The sequence below is a fragment of the Ambystoma mexicanum genome, chromosome 5p (genome assembly GCF_040938575.1).
Source record: "Ambystoma mexicanum isolate Mex_15411 chromosome 5p, UKY_AmexF1_1, whole genome shotgun sequence".
Classification (NCBI taxonomy): domain Eukaryota; kingdom Metazoa; phylum Chordata; class Amphibia; order Caudata; family Ambystomatidae; genus Ambystoma; species Ambystoma mexicanum.
Genome location: NC_090930.1, coordinates 304,614,030 through 304,631,847, shown reverse-complemented (window position 1 = coordinate 304,631,847; position 17,818 = coordinate 304,614,030). Strand labels below are relative to the sequence as shown.

At 50.9% G+C, this 17,818-nt stretch overlaps 1 protein-coding gene across 2 annotated transcripts in view; it reads right to left on the bottom strand.

The window, feature by feature from the left end:
• CD99L2 (CD99 molecule like 2) overlaps positions 1-4,531 on the bottom strand; it is a 629,818-nt gene extending 625,287 nt beyond the window's left edge. The window contains exon 1 of one of the 2 annotated variants that reach the window (XM_069612743.1): positions 4,045-4,531. In XM_069612743.1, the coding sequence (XP_069468844.1) occupies positions 4,045-4,114 (70 nt within the window). In that variant the 5' untranslated portion in view covers positions 4,115-4,531. The remainder of the gene's footprint in view (positions 1-4,044) is intronic. The other variant, XM_069612744.1, reaches the window with a different exon arrangement.
• Between the last annotated feature and the right edge of the window lie 13,287 nt (positions 4,532-17,818).

Here is a 17,818-nt window from a genome sequence, read left to right as displayed (position 1 = left end):
GAGAGACTACAATCACGTTTCAGCTTACTGTGATGTCACGTGTTTAGCTTATTTTGACAGAATTGAGGTGTTCACCATAAGAGAACCCCTTAGTCACTGTGATTAGGGAGACTGCTCCACCTCACGGATTATGCCCAGCAAAGGAGAAACATCTGTGTGGGTTCATGTTGGTTCTCTTGAGTGGAGGAGAATTAACTAGCATTTTGATGCTGTGTGGTCCTTGTGGGAGGGAATCAGACCGACCTGGAAATTAACAGGCTAACGTGTGATTTTAGACACTCCTGTTTGTTTGATCATTTATATAGCACCGTATCGGCCCTGAGAAATAAGGGCTGACAAACAACTAACAGTTACAGCAATGATAACAATTGCTCAAAAACAAAATGAAATACATGGATATACAAGAGATCAGAAAGCAATCAAACTACAATAAAAAACGGTATCAACACAGCGTGACTAGACTAAAGGAAAGTCGTCCATACAAACCAACAATAAGCTTAGGAGCACAACCCAACGGAGAACAGGGTGTGAATCTATAGGATTAAATCTTCTGATATGATGGTATTTACAATAAGCATCATTTCAGATGGTGCTTTGACAAAGTTCTTACAGTTAGCCTAAAAACGTGGAGGATTACTACACCCACAGCCAACCAGTATGCAGTCCCTATCCTCATGTTGGTACCAGTGATCAATCTTGATTCTCTGTAGGACCTTAAAATCCATGGTTCTTATAACGCCATGTCCAATCCTTTGTCCAAGCCGGCCATATCTTCCCCCTCCCACGCCCTCAAGTATCCTTGTGCTGCCTGCGCCCAGTTACCCTTGCGGGTTTGGTTTTTGCGCTATACCAAATAAACAAACAAACAAACAAACGCCCCCCACCCCAGGGCTTCCTTAGGTTCAAACCCTGCTGGAGTTGTAACATTAGCAACAATAAAATGTCTTTGATCTAACCTAATTCTCTTAAGAGAATATCAGAGATAGGGGGCATCTGTGTTTCCTCCAATCGTAATTTCATGGACGGCCTAGACTTAGTTTGCCTTTTATCACATTGGTCACCCAATAATTATGTCCGTCTCTGGTCCTCTGCTGCTTTTGAAGGGCAAGCTATATAGTCTTGTGCTTGCCCTTCCCCTACGGCACTCCAGAAGCATAGTCAGGTAGGGCCTGAGCAGGCAAGGCCCAAGGGAAATCTGTAAATGCCCACTCAGCAGCACTATGTGGGCCTTTAAAGATGTTACTGTGGTGGGACCAACTAGATTAGCTTCAGGTCCAACTAGCTAGACAATCCTGGCTACGCCTCTGCGGCACTCATGGCTGGGGAGAAGGAGTCATGGTGCTGCTGTTTTTCCTTTTCATCCTTTAAAGTATTGCCATATTCGAGGTATCCAGCTCAGTCTGACAGGTTTTATCCTCACCTTCTAAACAATGCTTAAGCGGGTCCACTAACTGGGATGGATTGTTGGAAATTAATTTGCCGGTTCCCCATAATCCAGCTGAGGTTTGACAGCGCATATTACCCATTTTCGTATTAAAATACAAATCAGTTTGGCATGCAATATCCATTTCAACTGGAAGCACATATTGCGCGGATTGGTCTAGTAAGTCAAGCCAGATGCCGAAGTCATGGAAGTTTGTGCATTTATAAAAATCTGTAATTATTCTCCCTTTCACTAGATTCCACATTTATTATCAAATTGACCATCATTAGTCTTGCCCAGTTCCAAGCAGGACTGTGAAGGGAATTTTGGGGATGTTTCCTACGACAGGACACCTTCCCAAAGAATAAGCTAGTAAAGCTGTGCTCAGTAGAAGGGCTCTCACACTTTTCGCATATAGTATGTATAAGATGCAACACAGCCTGTTTTTGCTATGGCAATTCGAATAAATACTGTGAACAATTATCCTAAATCAGCATCCTCTGAAATATTCACAGCAAGAAAATATGCCAAAGTTCATTGTATATTCTAATTGCAAGGTAGTCATTTCTAGCTAATGAAAGACTTTTAATGAAAACGGTTATTCGTGTTTCACTAATCCAACTTGGATAGATGAAACACTTGTTAAAAAGGAGCCAATCCTATGAATATGAAGTGCCATGCACCATGAGAGTACACACTCTCCCCATTGTGCTGGTGGCAGTAGCTTGAATCCTAGGCTTCAACATTCACGGGTAAGCAGGGGATACGATACCCCACTGGAAAAGGGTCCTGGCGTCTACTGCATGTGCCAACTGTCTCCCCAAAACCCAACATGTGAGCATAGTTGGGATGGCAATAGAAACAACAGGGCAAATCTCTCACAAGAAGTCGATACGTCTGCCAAGCACGAAGACTCGTGCTTGCCAGTCCTGCCACACAAAAAACAAGATCCGGCGGGCGGATTAGACCTTTAAATAATTACTGCTGCACCGCTGCCCATGTCACCTACACTCCGCTCACGATCTGGTTGAATACACTTGGGAGGCGTGAACTGGATACATTTTCAAGAACACAGCAACTCACCCTCTTTCCGCTGCATAAAGACCCCTGGCTGGAATTTCCACACGTACTCTATTATATTGATAGAAACCGCCTTCTATGCGGGCCTGTGTATAGCAAGCGCGCATTTGCATGACACAATCGATTTTATGAAGTGTCAAAGTAATGTAGTACAGTCCGAGGGAAATCTTCAAATGCATCATTTCAAATGTCTTACGTGAATCCATGAATGCATCAAAAAAGTGGTCACAGGGCTTCAGGTTTTATCAGCACTACGACTGAGGAAAGGGGCTTTAACATAACGCTTGCGAGAGAATGGGGCTAGGGTGGCTTTTGATTGGACCCACGCAATTCCTCTGCAGGTTAAGGAAAAACTTTTGCGTAGGTAGAGTCCAGGTTAGAGAAAATGTGCACCAGTGCATGCTAATACTGAGCATATATGAACGTGCACCGGTGCAAAATTCCTGTAATCTGGCCCCAGGTGGAAGAAATTGCGCGCTAGACTTCACTTCCAGAGGACTGCTATATAGGATGCGCGGAGATAAGCAAATCTAGGCTTCTATCAGAGCATGTTCAGGATCTTGCGGTCCCGGTCGAACCCCAGAACGGCCAACCAAGCCGCTCATTCTCCAGTGGCCAGTACATTGGGTACTACTGCGTCGGGTAACATTGACATACATACACGATTGAAATTTACTGCAATTTCAGTTTGCTTACATTGATGTTTAGGTCTACATTGTGTTAGTGTGTAAGATTTATACCTAAACAATTCCACGTGTTCATATTTTTTTAAAGCGTGTAAATCGATTAGAAGCAATAAGCATCAGGCATTAAACGCTATTGCTTGTGATATTATGACAGGTGTAACAAAACAATGCGGTTCTTGTAGTATTCGGTCAAAGAAACCGTGCCATCGTTTAAATACGATACCTGGAGGGTTTTTTTAAATGCACGTGCTACGCTTTATCTTTACAAGTGACGGGTCTAAAAGTACTTATAAGTGGATTTTAAAAAAAAAACAGGCAAGGCAGAAACTGTGGTTTACACCTTAAAATGACGAAGGAAACAAATGACAAAGAAAACAAAATGGCACGCTTCCATAATGTGCAATACACTCATACTACGCCAACACTATATGACTGTAACACCTATGATGGCTGAACATGTGACCTAGCCCTGATAAATCCTACTATTTCACAGGCAGTGCCGTTTGCAAGGCGACTTCAAATCACTGGTCTTGTTAGCCCCGGGCAATAACGGGTTAGTTACAGAAGAGTTACCCGCTTGAATACACCTGCCAATTAAGGCCGTGTGGATCACTCTTCCCTGTCCTGCCAACAAGTCATGCGCAAAAGAGCGGACATGCACTCAACAGCGAGACAGGACACTGCAGTGCCCTCCCACCACAGTGCCAGTCCTGCCGCAGAGTGGCTGGAGCGGGTGGCAGTGCGGGTGTGGGCACAGCCGCAGTCTGCCCCGCACAGCCCAGTGCCCTGCTCTAGTCCCCTGCCCAGGCCTGCACGCCGGCAGCCCCAGCGGACTGCGCCCCCACTTCTGCTTACCTCTCCAAATCTGAACCAGGCAGGCAAGAGCCAGAAGCAAGGGCCGCGCGGAGTGCACCCTGCCGGCCATGACTGCGACGCGGGATAAGGAAGGGGAGGCGGCCCCGGGCCAGAGGGGCCTGTGCGGCGCGGGCAGCGGGGGACAGGCCGGGCTCTCTCGCCACCACAGGCCGGAGCGGAGGACAGGAATGGCGACACTGCACCGAGAGACCACCGAGAGGGAGGGAGTGGCCGTCTAGGAGGCGGCGGGGGTGTGGCCCTGGAGGGCGGGGAGAGGAGCCGGTGCCCGAAGCGCAGCCTCACATCTGGCCGGGCAGCATGGGGAGGAATTTGGGAATACAGACAGAAGGCTTGGGAAGATGGAGGAGAATCGGCCGACGAGGAGGGGTGAGGGGTGGAGACGACGGAGGAGGGGAGGAGGCAGGAGGGAGAAAGACTTGTCAAATCTGAGCTGGGCGTGGAGGCGCTGCGAAAGGGAGCTCTTCCAGATACAACGGGAGAGGAGAGGAGAGGAGAGGTGGGGTGGGGTGTGATCTGATCTGGAAACAGGCGTTCATTCACAATGAGACAGCCATTCAAACTAATCCTCATCTGTTCAACCCGCATTCTGCCTCTTCAGCACTAAGTGCGCGCACATCCCTGACAGGATGTGGGCTAGAATCGACGGGAAGCTTCTCTTTAAAAACGAAACCCCTCTGCTACTGCCAGGCTGTATGAAACTCCATGGTGCTAGCGCCTAGACTTCAGAGGAATGGCTCAACCTCGGTGCCAGTGTGACGGTAATTCAGGCATGCACCGCATCTGACATAGTCGTGGCTCTATAAAAAAAAACCTCCTGCCGTCAGTGCCACTGCCGCGACTGTACAGAAAAAAATACTCTACCGAGCCGAGCGTCACCCTTGACTGTATGCAGAACACCCCTGAATGTGACCTGGCAATGCAGCACCCCTCAACAGAAGCACGTCTACACAGAAATAAATCCCTCCAGTGCCAGCGATATTCAGAATCCACTGGCACCTCTGCCGGCGCCGTGACTCTATATAACCCCTGCCACTGCCAACACTCTAACACCAACACTGCTATGCGGAATCCCAGGTCCGTGTCTGCCACGAATGCAATGGAGGTAACGCCTAAAGTGTTTCCCATGGCTATACTAAACACCACGCCAGTGCCAAATTTAAACAGAAGATATGCCTTTTCCGTCCATGTGCAGAGGAGTAACTATCCACAATTTTGCAGTGGGAAGCATGACAACCTCAGATTGAGAGTGATAATCTAATGGGTGGGCGCAAAGGAAGGGGTCGTTTACCGCAGACTGATGTGGAGAATAGTGTCTAAAGTAAAATTTTAGAACAGACACTGGTCCTGTTAAAACCTAAGACTCACTGAAAGCACAGTGTGCCACCAGAATCTTTAAAAAATAGCTACTGCCATTAAGTTAGAACTCCATTCTTCTTAAGCAAGGGGCTTCTTGTACCCATTCTTTTGTATGCATACGCATTTTAGATTGCACATGGGCCAATAGGCATCTATGGCAACACCTGAGCAAGTCAACTGGTAATCAGTACACCCCCATCTAAACCATACAAACATTCTGTCTCATGTGTTCTACCTCAAAACACAGAACTGGATTTTTCCGTTCTCAATCTCCCACAACGAACCCAAGCAACCATGCCAGTGTGACTCACATAATTGATGTTCCTATTAGAGGGGCCCAAATGGGAGATTTGATCAGGTGTATCACACTAACATATAAAAATACCCCTAGAAACGCATGCCTCCAATGGTTCAACCAACAATACAGTTTAATTAATACACAATTATCTATAAGTTGTTACAAATCTACAAAACCTTTTTTTATTTCATTACATTTGTGACATCCATTGTCACTAGGCGCTGGTAACAAATCAAACACAACCACATAGAATGTGTACTCATACATAGAATCAAATTTAAACAATGTGTTAATTTCATTCCTTCACCACACCATATGTGAACATACCTACAAAAACATATCAGAACAATTCAGTTTCTATATTATTTGTTCCTACAAACGTGTATGCCCGAACATGTTTCGGTTCATCAATCACTTGGAACATTCTTCAAGGGGAATAGATCATAAAAAGAGCACCAAATGTACCCGTGCACCGCTACCACCCAGGGGCAGTCTCCAGGCAGTCAAATATCTGCTAAGACAAATGATGAAGAATCTTAATGTGGCAGTGGCATGCTTTTGTTCTACCTTCTGTGTGGTAAATTTCTGGCACATCCATGGCCCAGATGAAACATAAGATTCTGTCTTGAGAGATAACCCGCTTTCTCTGCCGGCTTGTCTTAGTTACAAAGGCATGGCGTTCTGCAATTCCAGAGAACAACTCCCCACATTTCTAGGGGGATTTTTTACATGTTGTTAGTGTTACACACCTTTATGATTCTAATGTGCTGTAACCTAGGGCTTGCAGATTTGCAGGCTCCTCCTTGTTACGAACACAGTGGCCATATTCTTACGCCATATTGGCATGTGAGACCACATGTCCAAGCAATCTCTACTGTCTCCCACCACATCAACTTCAAGGCACCTGAAACTCTGGGCCAATTCTGTGAAAGCCTAGTAGGTGCGGCAAACAGGCACAACCGACCCGATATCTGCCAAAACATAACCTGCGTTCTACATATGCTCACCTCTTGGTACCACCAGCCTTTTTGGCTTACTGCACAAAAACCCAGACTCATTTAAAAGTGGAAAAGGTCGCTTTAATGTGACAGGCCAAAGCTTACAATCAAAACACTTAACTGGCTCCATGGCCTAACAAGCTAAAGAGATATTTGAACAATCAATTAAATAACTTAAACATTTTCATTTCCATTTTCCCCCAACAATTAAATAATTAAATAACCAATTTCCTCCCTAATGATCCCTTGGATCCTACCGTCTCCTTGCCCCTTTTCCAGGCGTCCCGCTTTCTCCCAGGGGCCATGCCCCTCCAGGCTCAATACCTGTTCCCCCGGGGTGACCTGCTTGTGCAAACAGCGCCACCCCCTCCTTTCCCGTGTCATTCCCCCATTGTGCTTCCCTCCCCCCACATCAAAAGGGGCCATGCCCCCGGCACCAGAAAAACCCTCCCCCGAGGAGTTCTTTCTGCCCCAACCCCCCCCCCAACTTTTCTACCTCAAACTTTTTACCCAGTCTCCCAGCCAAGAACCCAAGTCCGCCAGGTAGTGATTATTCCCATACACAGACAAGTGTACCCCAACCTCTCTAAAGATAAGGAGACCCTCATATGTTATTTCCTTATGGTCCATGACCTGCACTGCCACCGAGGCACAAAATTTTACCATTTCTCTGTTTATCCCCTTCCTGGCCCGCTCTATTGCTCCCCCACTTCTCACTCCCCTCCACACTCATCGCGGCAACAACTTAGTCCATACCACCACTGCTTGAGGCCACATTTCCCGCACCCACACTAAGTCCCTCTTCATTTTCCTTAGCAGAGCCAACCCCGTATCTCTCACCAGGTCATTCTCCCCTGCAAGCATAATCACCACCTCTGGAACCCCAAGCGTTCCCTCATCCCTGCCAATATAGGAAGCAGCTGATCCCACCGCAGGCCCCCCAACCCGTGCCATCTCACCACCACTTCCTTGTAACTGCACCCCCGTTACCTTCCAAACCCCTTTTCTCCACTTCTTTCCCAGCCCACTTAACAATTGAATGGCCAACAAATCAAAACTTGCGCCAACTCCCCCTTCTTTCGCGCAGCATCTGAAAAAGAAATTACAAAATCACTGACAAGTCAAAAATATTTCAACACCAACAGTTGGCCCACAAAGTCCTACTCCACCTTTTCAACATCCCCATTATCAAACTCCCTGCCGTACCCCTTGTATTTCCCAGACCTCCAACGCCCCAATCTCTTCACCTTGTCTTCTGAAAAACCCAGCCTGGTACCCTCAGATGCTGCGCCGCCTCCTAAAGGAATGAGTCCCAAAATCCTCTGCCTTTTCTCCCACCGCCACCAGCTCCTTCCGCAATACCCCTAGCACCTGGAACTGGGCATAAGACCTTGCTCCCACGACCCAGCCGAACCCAAGAGCCCCTTCCCTTCTGATCCGTCTTAGACCTTTTAATCTTGATGTCTAAACCTTCTTCTGTAATTTGAACATCTTCCCATTACAGTCCCCATACCCCCCCTTTTTCCCGGACCAGCTCAGAAACCCTGAAAGCCCCCGAACAATAACCACGTAAAACAAGTCGCAAACAGCTCCCCTACAAGCAATAAACCATTTATTCCACTTGTTGTGCCCAGTTTGTTCCTTTACAGTCCTGCGTTGTCCCCCCTGCACCGGGGGCCCACACGCACCCCCGTCCATGCAGGCCCTTTGGTTTATTACTCCTCTCGCCATTGCACCAGGGGCCAAACCTGCACCCCCATCCATGCAGTCCCTTCCATATAACTAATCTTCAAGCTCCTTGCATCCATTACCACCTGTTTCCCACCTGCACCAGGGGCCCTAGTGCACACCCGTCCATGCAGGCCCCTTTTCCGCCTTACTCCTCTCTACCGCTGCACCAGGGGCCAAACCTGCGCCCCGTCCATGCAGACCATTCCACCTACATTCCTCTTCCAGCACCTTGCTTCGGTGCTCCATTTTTATTTTATTTTTTTATTTTTAGCTGCACCGGGGGCCCACGTGCACCCCCGTCCATGCAGGCCCTTTACTTTATTACTTCTCTCGCCACTGCACCAGGGGCCAAACCTGCACCCCCGTCCATGCAGTCCCTTCCCTATCGCAATCTTCAAGCTCCTTGCGTCCATTACCACCTGTTTCCCACCTGCACCAGGGGCCCTAGTGCACCCCCGTCCATGCAGGCCCCTTTTCATTCTTACTCCACTCCACCGCTGCACCAGGGGCCAAACCTGCGCCCCCGTCCATGCAGTTCCTTCCATATCACAATCTTCAAGCTACTTGCGTCCATTACCACCTGTTTCCCACCTGCACCAGGGGACCTAGTGCACCCCCGTCCATGCAGGCCCCTTTTCTTCCTTACTCCACTCCACCGCTGCACCAGGGGCCAAACCTGCGCCCCCGTCCATGCAGTTCCTTCCATATCACCATCTTCAAGCTACTTGCGTCCATTATCACCAGTTTCCCACCTGCACCAGGGGGCCTAGTGCACCCCCGTCCATGCAGGCCCTTTACTCTATTACTCCTCCGCCACTGCACCAGGGGCCAAACCTGCACCCCCGTCCATGCAGTCCCTTCCATATCACAATGTTCAAGCTCCTTGCGTCCATTACCATCTGTTTCCCCCCCTGCACCAGGGGCCCTAGTGCACCCCCGTCCATGCAGGCCCCTTTTCTTCCTTACTCCACTCCACCGCTGCACCAGGGGACAAACCTGCGCCCCCGTCCATGCAGTTCCTTCCATATCACCATCTTCAAGCTACTTGCGTCCATTACCACCCGATTCCCACCTGCACCAGGGGCCCTAGTGCACCCCCTTCCATGCAGGCCCCTTTTCTGCCTTACTCCTCTCCACCGCTGCACCAGGGGCCAAACCTGCGCCCCCGTCCATGCAGACCATTCCACCTACATTCCTTTTCCAGCACCTTGCTTCGGTGCTCCATGTCCTAGTGCACCCCCGTCCATGCAGACCGATCTACTCACTTCCCCCTGCTGCACCAGAGGCGCTCCCGCACCTCCGTCCATGCAGCCTGAAGCCTACTCACCTTGTCGTGCGGCAAGCGTGAGGGCTTCACCACCGTCGTCCATGCCCTCCAAACGACAGCTACCTCCCCCTTAACAATTTCCACCGTTACATCCCCCCTGGGCCCTCCCCTACCTACGCGTCTTCCTCCTCACCCTTCTCCTGCCCTCTTGAAATTGCCCCCAAAAACCTTTCATCAAAACTTTGTGCCCCCCCTTCCTTTTACGATAAACTGAGCCCGACCTACCAGCCCACCCCAATTTACCTGGCAGGCGGTCCTTCCCTCCCACCCTACTTGCTGCGCTCCTCGCCCTGACCCACTGTCCCCTGCCTGAAAACAATCTGTAACCGGATGCCGACCCACACACCTGCTGCACTCGTGTTTAAATTTGCACATCCACCTCGTGCAGCCTTCTTTATTGAACGCCCAACATGCTGTCGAGGGCTGTCCACTGCCTCCTCCCCCCGCACCTCCATGGGCGGGGCGACCAAGAAAGGGCCGGAAAGGCACGGGCAGCCCACTTGTGTGTGCAATGTCGGGGCAGGCCTCGTTGGGGCCATCCATTGCAGCCAGAGATCCATGTCTATCTCCCCCCAGACCGCCTGACTGTCCTCTGCCATTCTCGCTCTCAATTCCTCATCATACCTTACCCAGGCAAAACCCCCAAAACTCGTGAAAGCCTTCCTTATTACATCCATATATTTAAGCAGGGCCACGCACGCTCCGGTAATTTATCGCAATACACACTGGCAGAAATGATAAACGCCGACGTCCAATTCTCAATAGTCACCGGGACCCTTGGGCGTGAAGCCAGTTCCCTCTCTTCCTCCTTAGACCCCTCCTTTGCTCTCACTTCCCTATGGAGCAATTTAAAGACATCCACAAATTCCCCCACCTAAATCTTCTCCCTGGTCGCTGCCCCAATGGTTTTGTTATCCCCCTGTATGGCCATTTTTTTTTTTTTCCTTTCACTTCAACCTCCTTATCTTTTCCAGCTTGCACTTCGAGCACCAATGGCTCCCCCACTTTGTCCGTTTGGACCTCCACTGAGCAAATGCTCATTTCAACCCCTGCGGCTCCAATGGCCTGCACACCAACTTCTTTCCTTACACCTTGCGGTCCAGACCCTTCGTCCCCTGTCCCCCTTCTTGTGACCCCTCTCTGCCATGCAGATGACCATTCCCTGTCCCGCTCACCTCTTTCCACACCTGCCGCCTGTGGTCTGGCGTCCACACCGATGCTCCTCATCTCCTTTCTTAGAGGGCTCCTACATTGCGGATGCTAGCTCATGCCCGAGTTGAGTTGATGATCTTCTTGTGAGCCCGGGGCGTCCACCCCGCCACTCCTTTGACGTCTTCTTGGCGGGGTTGTGGAAACCCCTGCCTGGTCCTCTTCTCTCGGGCGAGGCGTTCCGTCCTCCACCCTGGAATCCTCATTGCTAGGGGCTGTGCTGCACCCTCTAGGCTCTCCTTGCGCTGACCGAGGAGGGGCCGTACTGAAACCCTCTACCTCCACATGCCCAGCGGGGGCTGCGCAGCGCCCTCCGCCCTCACTCCTCCTACCCGGGGGGGGGCCGTTCCGCGCCCTGCTCTACCTTCCTCTATTGATGGGGACCTCTCCCTCCTTCTCCCACCTGCACTCTTCTGCCGGTATTTACCCCTCTTCCCCTATCCCCTGTCGCCCCCTTCTGTGCCCCCTCACCACCCCCACTGAGGTTCCCTTGACCCCCCTCTTCTTGAGCACTACTACTTCTCTAGGGGTTTCATTCACTCCCTCCCACACTGGCTCCCCACCCGAAATCATTTCGCCCCCGGACGCCCTCCTGTCTATCTCCCACCTCCTCTTCCTGCCCCTGTATTCCCAAATCTAACCTCTCCCTGCCGCGGGGGTGCAAGCCACCACTGCCGCGAGGGCCCCATCAGCCGCCGCTCTACTCTGCGGCCTGCCCCCACCTACCTCCACTACTCCCGTTACTTCCCCTACCGCCCCTTCTAACTGGGCCTTAGATGCCCTGCTAATAATTTCCAATGGCTCCCTCAGAGCACTAGCATCCACCAGACCCCCTTTACCGGCTCCCTGTCCCACCAATTGTGCACCAACACTCTGACTGTGCACTACAAATATGCCCCTTGCCGCTCAACTAACCCAGCTAAGCCCCCCGAGCCAGCACCTACCCGTGGAACAATAAACCTCTGCTGGGTAGACCATGAAAAGAAATTGGGATATAAACTAAAATATCCCCTTACAGAGTTAAACCAACTCTATAATTCCACATAGACAAAATAGAACAATTATTCTATTTCCCATTTTTTTTTTTTTTTTTTTTTTATACCCCCCCCACCTAATTAACACCCTGCCCTGAGAAACCCCCTCACTTCGCTCCCCAACTGCCCCAAGCGAAAAAACACACCAAAACCAACACCCGCGGTCACTTTGGGGCCAAAAATCAAATATATGACACTGCCCCCTGGCTGCTCACAGGCCGCACCGCACCCACACGCTTCCTTCCCTGCTGCAAAACAAAACGGTCCCTTTAAGGGCGCAGCACTGCCCCCTTGAACCCCGCCGCTGCAACCGCGCACAGGGCTACGGTCAGAAGCAGGGAGAAACACCCGGGGACAAAAGCACTCCGAAAATGAATCCCCACGGCAGCGGCCCCAAGATCACCCACGCCAAACCACAGCGGCTCCAGCAATCCCAGTGCCTCAGCCCATAGACGGGAAGCAGAAACCGCTCGTGCCCGACAAAGGGCCACAGAAGCCGACCCTAGAAACCCCCCCACCGGGCCACACAGAAGCCCCAGAAAGCGAACAACGAACGGCGCCCGCAAGATCAGGAGGAGGTACCTTATTTACGATACCTCCGCTAATGTATAAACCTAATTGACATAGTATTATTATTATTTTTTTTTTTTTTTTATACTCTAAACTACCTGCCCCGAATAACTAATACCCTTCTACCCAGCTCCTCACCTCCACTCAACAAAACCCCCTCACAGGCCCCAATCAGGGAAGGCTCGGGAGCAGGCGACAGGACTGACAATCACCAAGTCCTAACCGTCGCCTGCCACCCGAACCTTCCCTGAGCCCTTAAGTACGCCTAGGGAGGCGCTCTGCACCCCCACGGCCACTCGCTGGCCGTGTGCAGCGCCAAAAAACTCCCCGGGGGGAAACGCTTCGCGTTCCCCCCGGGGCCCCCTTGCGAGGATGTGTCTGAGGGGAGAACTTTGTTCTTAGCCTGGAAGTACATCTCCTCTTCAGGAAAGTGCTGAAACGCAGGCATTTTCCTTTGCCTCACGCTTGCCAGATAATAGTCAAATTCAGAGGCTTTCTAGAGAAGACCCGCATTATAGATATTATAGTATTGATGAGATGTAAGGCAATTTCCTTCCAAACTCAAATGACATTATGTATCAAATTTCAACCCTTTTTCTTGAAGTCTACATCACCAAGAGTATTACAGGTACTTGAGGCACTGGCTATAGGACTAGCGACTACTAAATATATTATAGATAGAAGATATACGGTACCGGCTATACATTGTATGTGCATGACCAAAGACAGTATCCACAAGGGATGTTCTTCCCATGCTTGCAGCAACTGTACCACTGCCACCAACATTCCCGTCTGTTACACGGTATTGGCACAGTACACCATGACACCATCCTAGACATGCCATGGACTGTCACACAACACATTTATGCCTTCCTTTTTCGAACACATCCCAGTTCTACTCTCCGACATCCTAGTACCTAGGCTCCAGTCCACTACCCAGAGGGGTAGCCAGGATTGTCTAGCAAATGGGGCCTGAAGCTAATGTAGTTGGACCCAATGCACTGACAAAAATATCTGTAAATGCCCACACAGCGCTGCTGAGTGGGCATTGACAGAATTTGAGTGGGCCTTGCCCCTCAGGCCCTACCGTGCCTACGCCTCTGCTACTACCATCTGGGAATGTGCAGCAATACACTACCAGGCACATTGAAAGCACTACAAGGCCGGACCAACAGTGATGTGCATGATACAAGTGTCTGTCTATGCCACTGCTCGATACACTTACAGGATCGAAGCCCAAGGGAAAGAGTGAGGGCAGTAGCCTGCAGTCAGACACCCCCTGCTGCTGCTTGAGCCCTACCACACGAATGTTGGCTCCACCTCCTTCAACACAAACTAGAAGCTGAAAGAGCAAGCCCTCGCCAAGCCTGAGAGAAGGGGCAAGGGCAGTCACCTACAGTCAGCACCCTCTGCTGCTTGAGGGCCTTGTTAGGACTGATTTTGTTATACTCTGGCCTGGTGGGCAGGTGTATAGAAGCCCAACCTAGTATTGTGACAGAAACAATTCTGGGAGCTGTAGCCAAACCAGTTCAAGGTAGCTAGGTGAGTGGTCTAGGCTAAGTCTCAAGATGTGGTGAGCTTGTAAGGGGTCCACAATGAGCACACACAGTGAAATAGTCAAGGAACACACTTAGACAAACAATTATAAAAATACTTATTTACTTATGGCCAAGTAACACAGTGAAAAAGTACTACTAACAGGTAATATTGTCACTCAATACTAAAAATTGGATACATATATACAATTACTGCAGTAGGGCAAAATACATATCAAACCCCTGAAAAGGAAGGTTTAGGTAAGGATTAGCACTACTAGTCCACAGAGATTCACTCCTTACTTCAGAAATCCATCTCTAAAATGTATGGGGCCTTGTGCCCAAAAGTTCAGCAAAGTTCCATACAGTTTTGTGAAGCTGGAAAAAACGAAGGCAGGGTCTCTGGGGTCCAGTGAACAGTTCCAAGTGACAAGGGACAGGGTCGGACTGGGACAAGAAATAGGCCCGGACATCCCAAAAAAAGTGTCCCACCCCTTGCCTCAAAAAAAGTGTCCCGGGGGCGCTGTTGCGCTCAGCGAAGATGGCCGCCTGATTCACTGCTCTGTCCCGTGTGGCACTTTCTATCTGTAAAATCTCCTGTTTGCCCCGACACTGAGTATAGCCGACCCGCGGCGTGGGTTACTGACACGACCGGGAGTCTACCACGCGAGTTTCACCCGCTGGGCTGCCCCTGCTGCGGAGTTACAGCCCGCTGTGAGAAGTGCGGAGGCGGACGCCCTCCGGCCTCCGCGCTCGGCTCCAGGAGTTCCCGCCCGAGTTCCGCGTCTTGCGGCCTGCTGTGTGGGGGGAGGGGCGCTCCATTCGCCCTGCGCGGCTCGCTCTGGCGTGGGCCGGCCTGCACCGCGACCTCTTCCTCCTCACCACACTGGATTCCAGAGCGACCTGCTCCGCTGCCCCGTCCTGGGCGGTGTGCTGGCCGAGGGTTGAGTGCGCATCGATCCGGCTCCGGGTGGTGAGTGGCCCTGGCCCGATCCCCTCCACGCCGCCACACAACATCGGACCCTGCCCTCCTCCTCCTTGATTTCGGAAGCTTGCTCCCCCTTCCCTCCTCAAGCCATCTGGCTGTGGCAGTCGGTTTGACTACCTTCAATACTGTCACAACCTCAATTGTCTCCCACCGATCCACCCGGCTGTTGGGCCTATTTCTATGATTGTTCCAGGGCCCCGGTCCCCTCCACTTGCTTTCAACGACCTGCACCAAGCGCCACCCGTCTTACTGCCTCACACAGGGTTGCTCCCCTGCACTACTTCAACACCTACGACCCCGGCTTCTTGTGCCTCTCCGGCTGTTCATTGCTTCTTGGGCCCGGACCCCCTGTGGAATTTCTTGAGAATTTCCTGGGTCCGCCTGCTGTTAACTTGCTCCTGCTTGGATTGACCAACCCGGCGGGCCCCCGTCAGAGACGCCATATTCCTTCCTTCCTGGTGCTCGGCTCGTACGCCGCCTGCTCGATCCTGGTACCTTCCCTGGTGGCCATATCCACTCTCCTGTTTGGTCTCCGGGACTTAAGTTTATCCCCCCTCCGTCAACATGTCGACACGAACCGGCAAGAAGCAATCCTCTATCAATATTTTCACTAAACCCTCGGTGGGCCCCGGGGCGGAGGCATCTACACAGGAACCTTCCCCCTCACTCGCGCTGGAACCATCGGACTCCCAGAAGATGATGGAGTTTATCCGAGAGGGGTTTACCACAATTCATAGCAAGCTGGATGACATGAATGGCACGATATCCTCTATTAAAGCACATATGGAGAGAACTGATGGTCGAGTGGCCGAGATTGAGGAACGTGTGAGCACCGCCGAAGACGGCCTGGGTTCCCTCCGTGCGGAGGTCTCCACACTATCCGCCCGTGTTACTGAGGTGGAGAAGAAGAACGAGGACCTTGAATCTCGCTCGAGGCGCAACAACCTTCGCATTGTTGGGGTGCCGGAGGACGGTATACAAGAACCCATGGAGGATTATGTGGAGGGTATGTTACTCCAGCTCCTGGACTCCCCAAAACTCTCCCCGCAGTTTGCGATCGAGAGGGCCCACTATTCACTCACCGCGAAACCCAAACCTGGAGCACCTCCACGCCCGATCATAGCCAGGGTTTTAAATTTTCGCGACCGTGATGCCCTCCTCAGGGCGGCGAGGGCCAAGGGGGACCTTCTCTTAGGCGCAGCCAGGATCCACCTATATCCGGACTTTTCGGTGGCTGTTCAGCGGGAACGCAAGACCTTTCTGGCGGTAAAGAGGAGTCTACGCGACCTCCAGGTTAAATATGCCATGTTATACCCCGCCAAACTGCGTATCGAGCATGCAAACCGCGTTTACTTCTTCACGCTGCCTGAGGAGGCCTCTAGGTTCATAGATTAACACTTTCCCGGCTGAAATGTACTCGTAACAGGCGCCACCACTGCCTCGCCACAGCTTAAGATATCTGATGAACGAATGTCGTTATATCCTCCCTCAGAACTTATCTGGACTTCTGGTATTCTGACATTACCTAATGTGGTTCCCATGAGACCACCTGGTCGCACCTGTAACAAATAATGTTGTCATCTTTGCTGTTTCTCACTACTGTTATTGCTCCCTGACTCATTGTCCTAACGCAATGCGGCCGGGCTAATCCCGTTAAATTGGTTCATTATATGTTTACCATGCCTGCCCCTTCCCCCACAGGACCTCCCCTGGATGGGAATTGATATTAGTGTCGGGCATTATGTTTATCCTAATATTGCCTCATAGTTCGGAGCTTCGCCGCCAGGCCACTTCACAGGCCCCCCAGGCGTCAATGCCATTGTGTTGGTTTTGGTTGTTGGGCTATAGGGTGATCATCCCTCTGTTTGGGGGAGGGATGTGGGAGGGGGAGGAGGGAATGGGGTTATATGTTAAAAAAAGCTTGGTATTCGCAGAGAAGGTTGAGTTCGAAGCACCACGGTCCCGTCGGCGATACAGATCTGTCCGCACTGGGCGCCGTCCATGGGGGGCACATTTCCATCCACCCGTATTCCTCTATGGCTACTCCTGGAGGGTTGAGTGAGGAAACCTTGACATTTATGAGCTGGAACGTACGGGGGCTGGGTAATTACAAGAAAATGAGGCTATTACAACTTCAGGCCGAGCGTCACGGGGCTAAAATCCTGTTCCTTCAGGAGACGCATGCATGCACAGAGTATTGTGAAAAATTTGCTAAAACATGGGGTCCACAAAGGTACTTAACCACCTACTCTACCCAGAGCCGCGGGGTTATGACCCTTATTCACAGGAGCCTTAGATTCATCCCCACTGCTACGATAATTGATCCCCTGGGCAGGTACGTGCTACTTCATGGTACCCTACAGAACAGGGAAGTTGTCCTGCTAAATATATACGGTCCCAACATTGACAATCCCGACTTTTACACACACCTTATAACTCTCTTAGATGGCTTCCCTCTGATACCGATTCTCTGGGGAGGCGATTTCAACACGATATTCGACGTGGATCTTGATAGATCTGGCTCCAGACCCCGTCAACTCTCTAGAGCTGCATATACTACACTTTCCTCCCTTCCCCGCTTAGCCCTGTTTGACGCATGGAGGCTCCTCTATCCCAACTCCCGCTCTTATTCCTTTTACTCCTCTGTTCACGATTCCTTTTCCCGGATTGACAGATGGTTGTTATCCGACGGTCTGATAAAGACCGT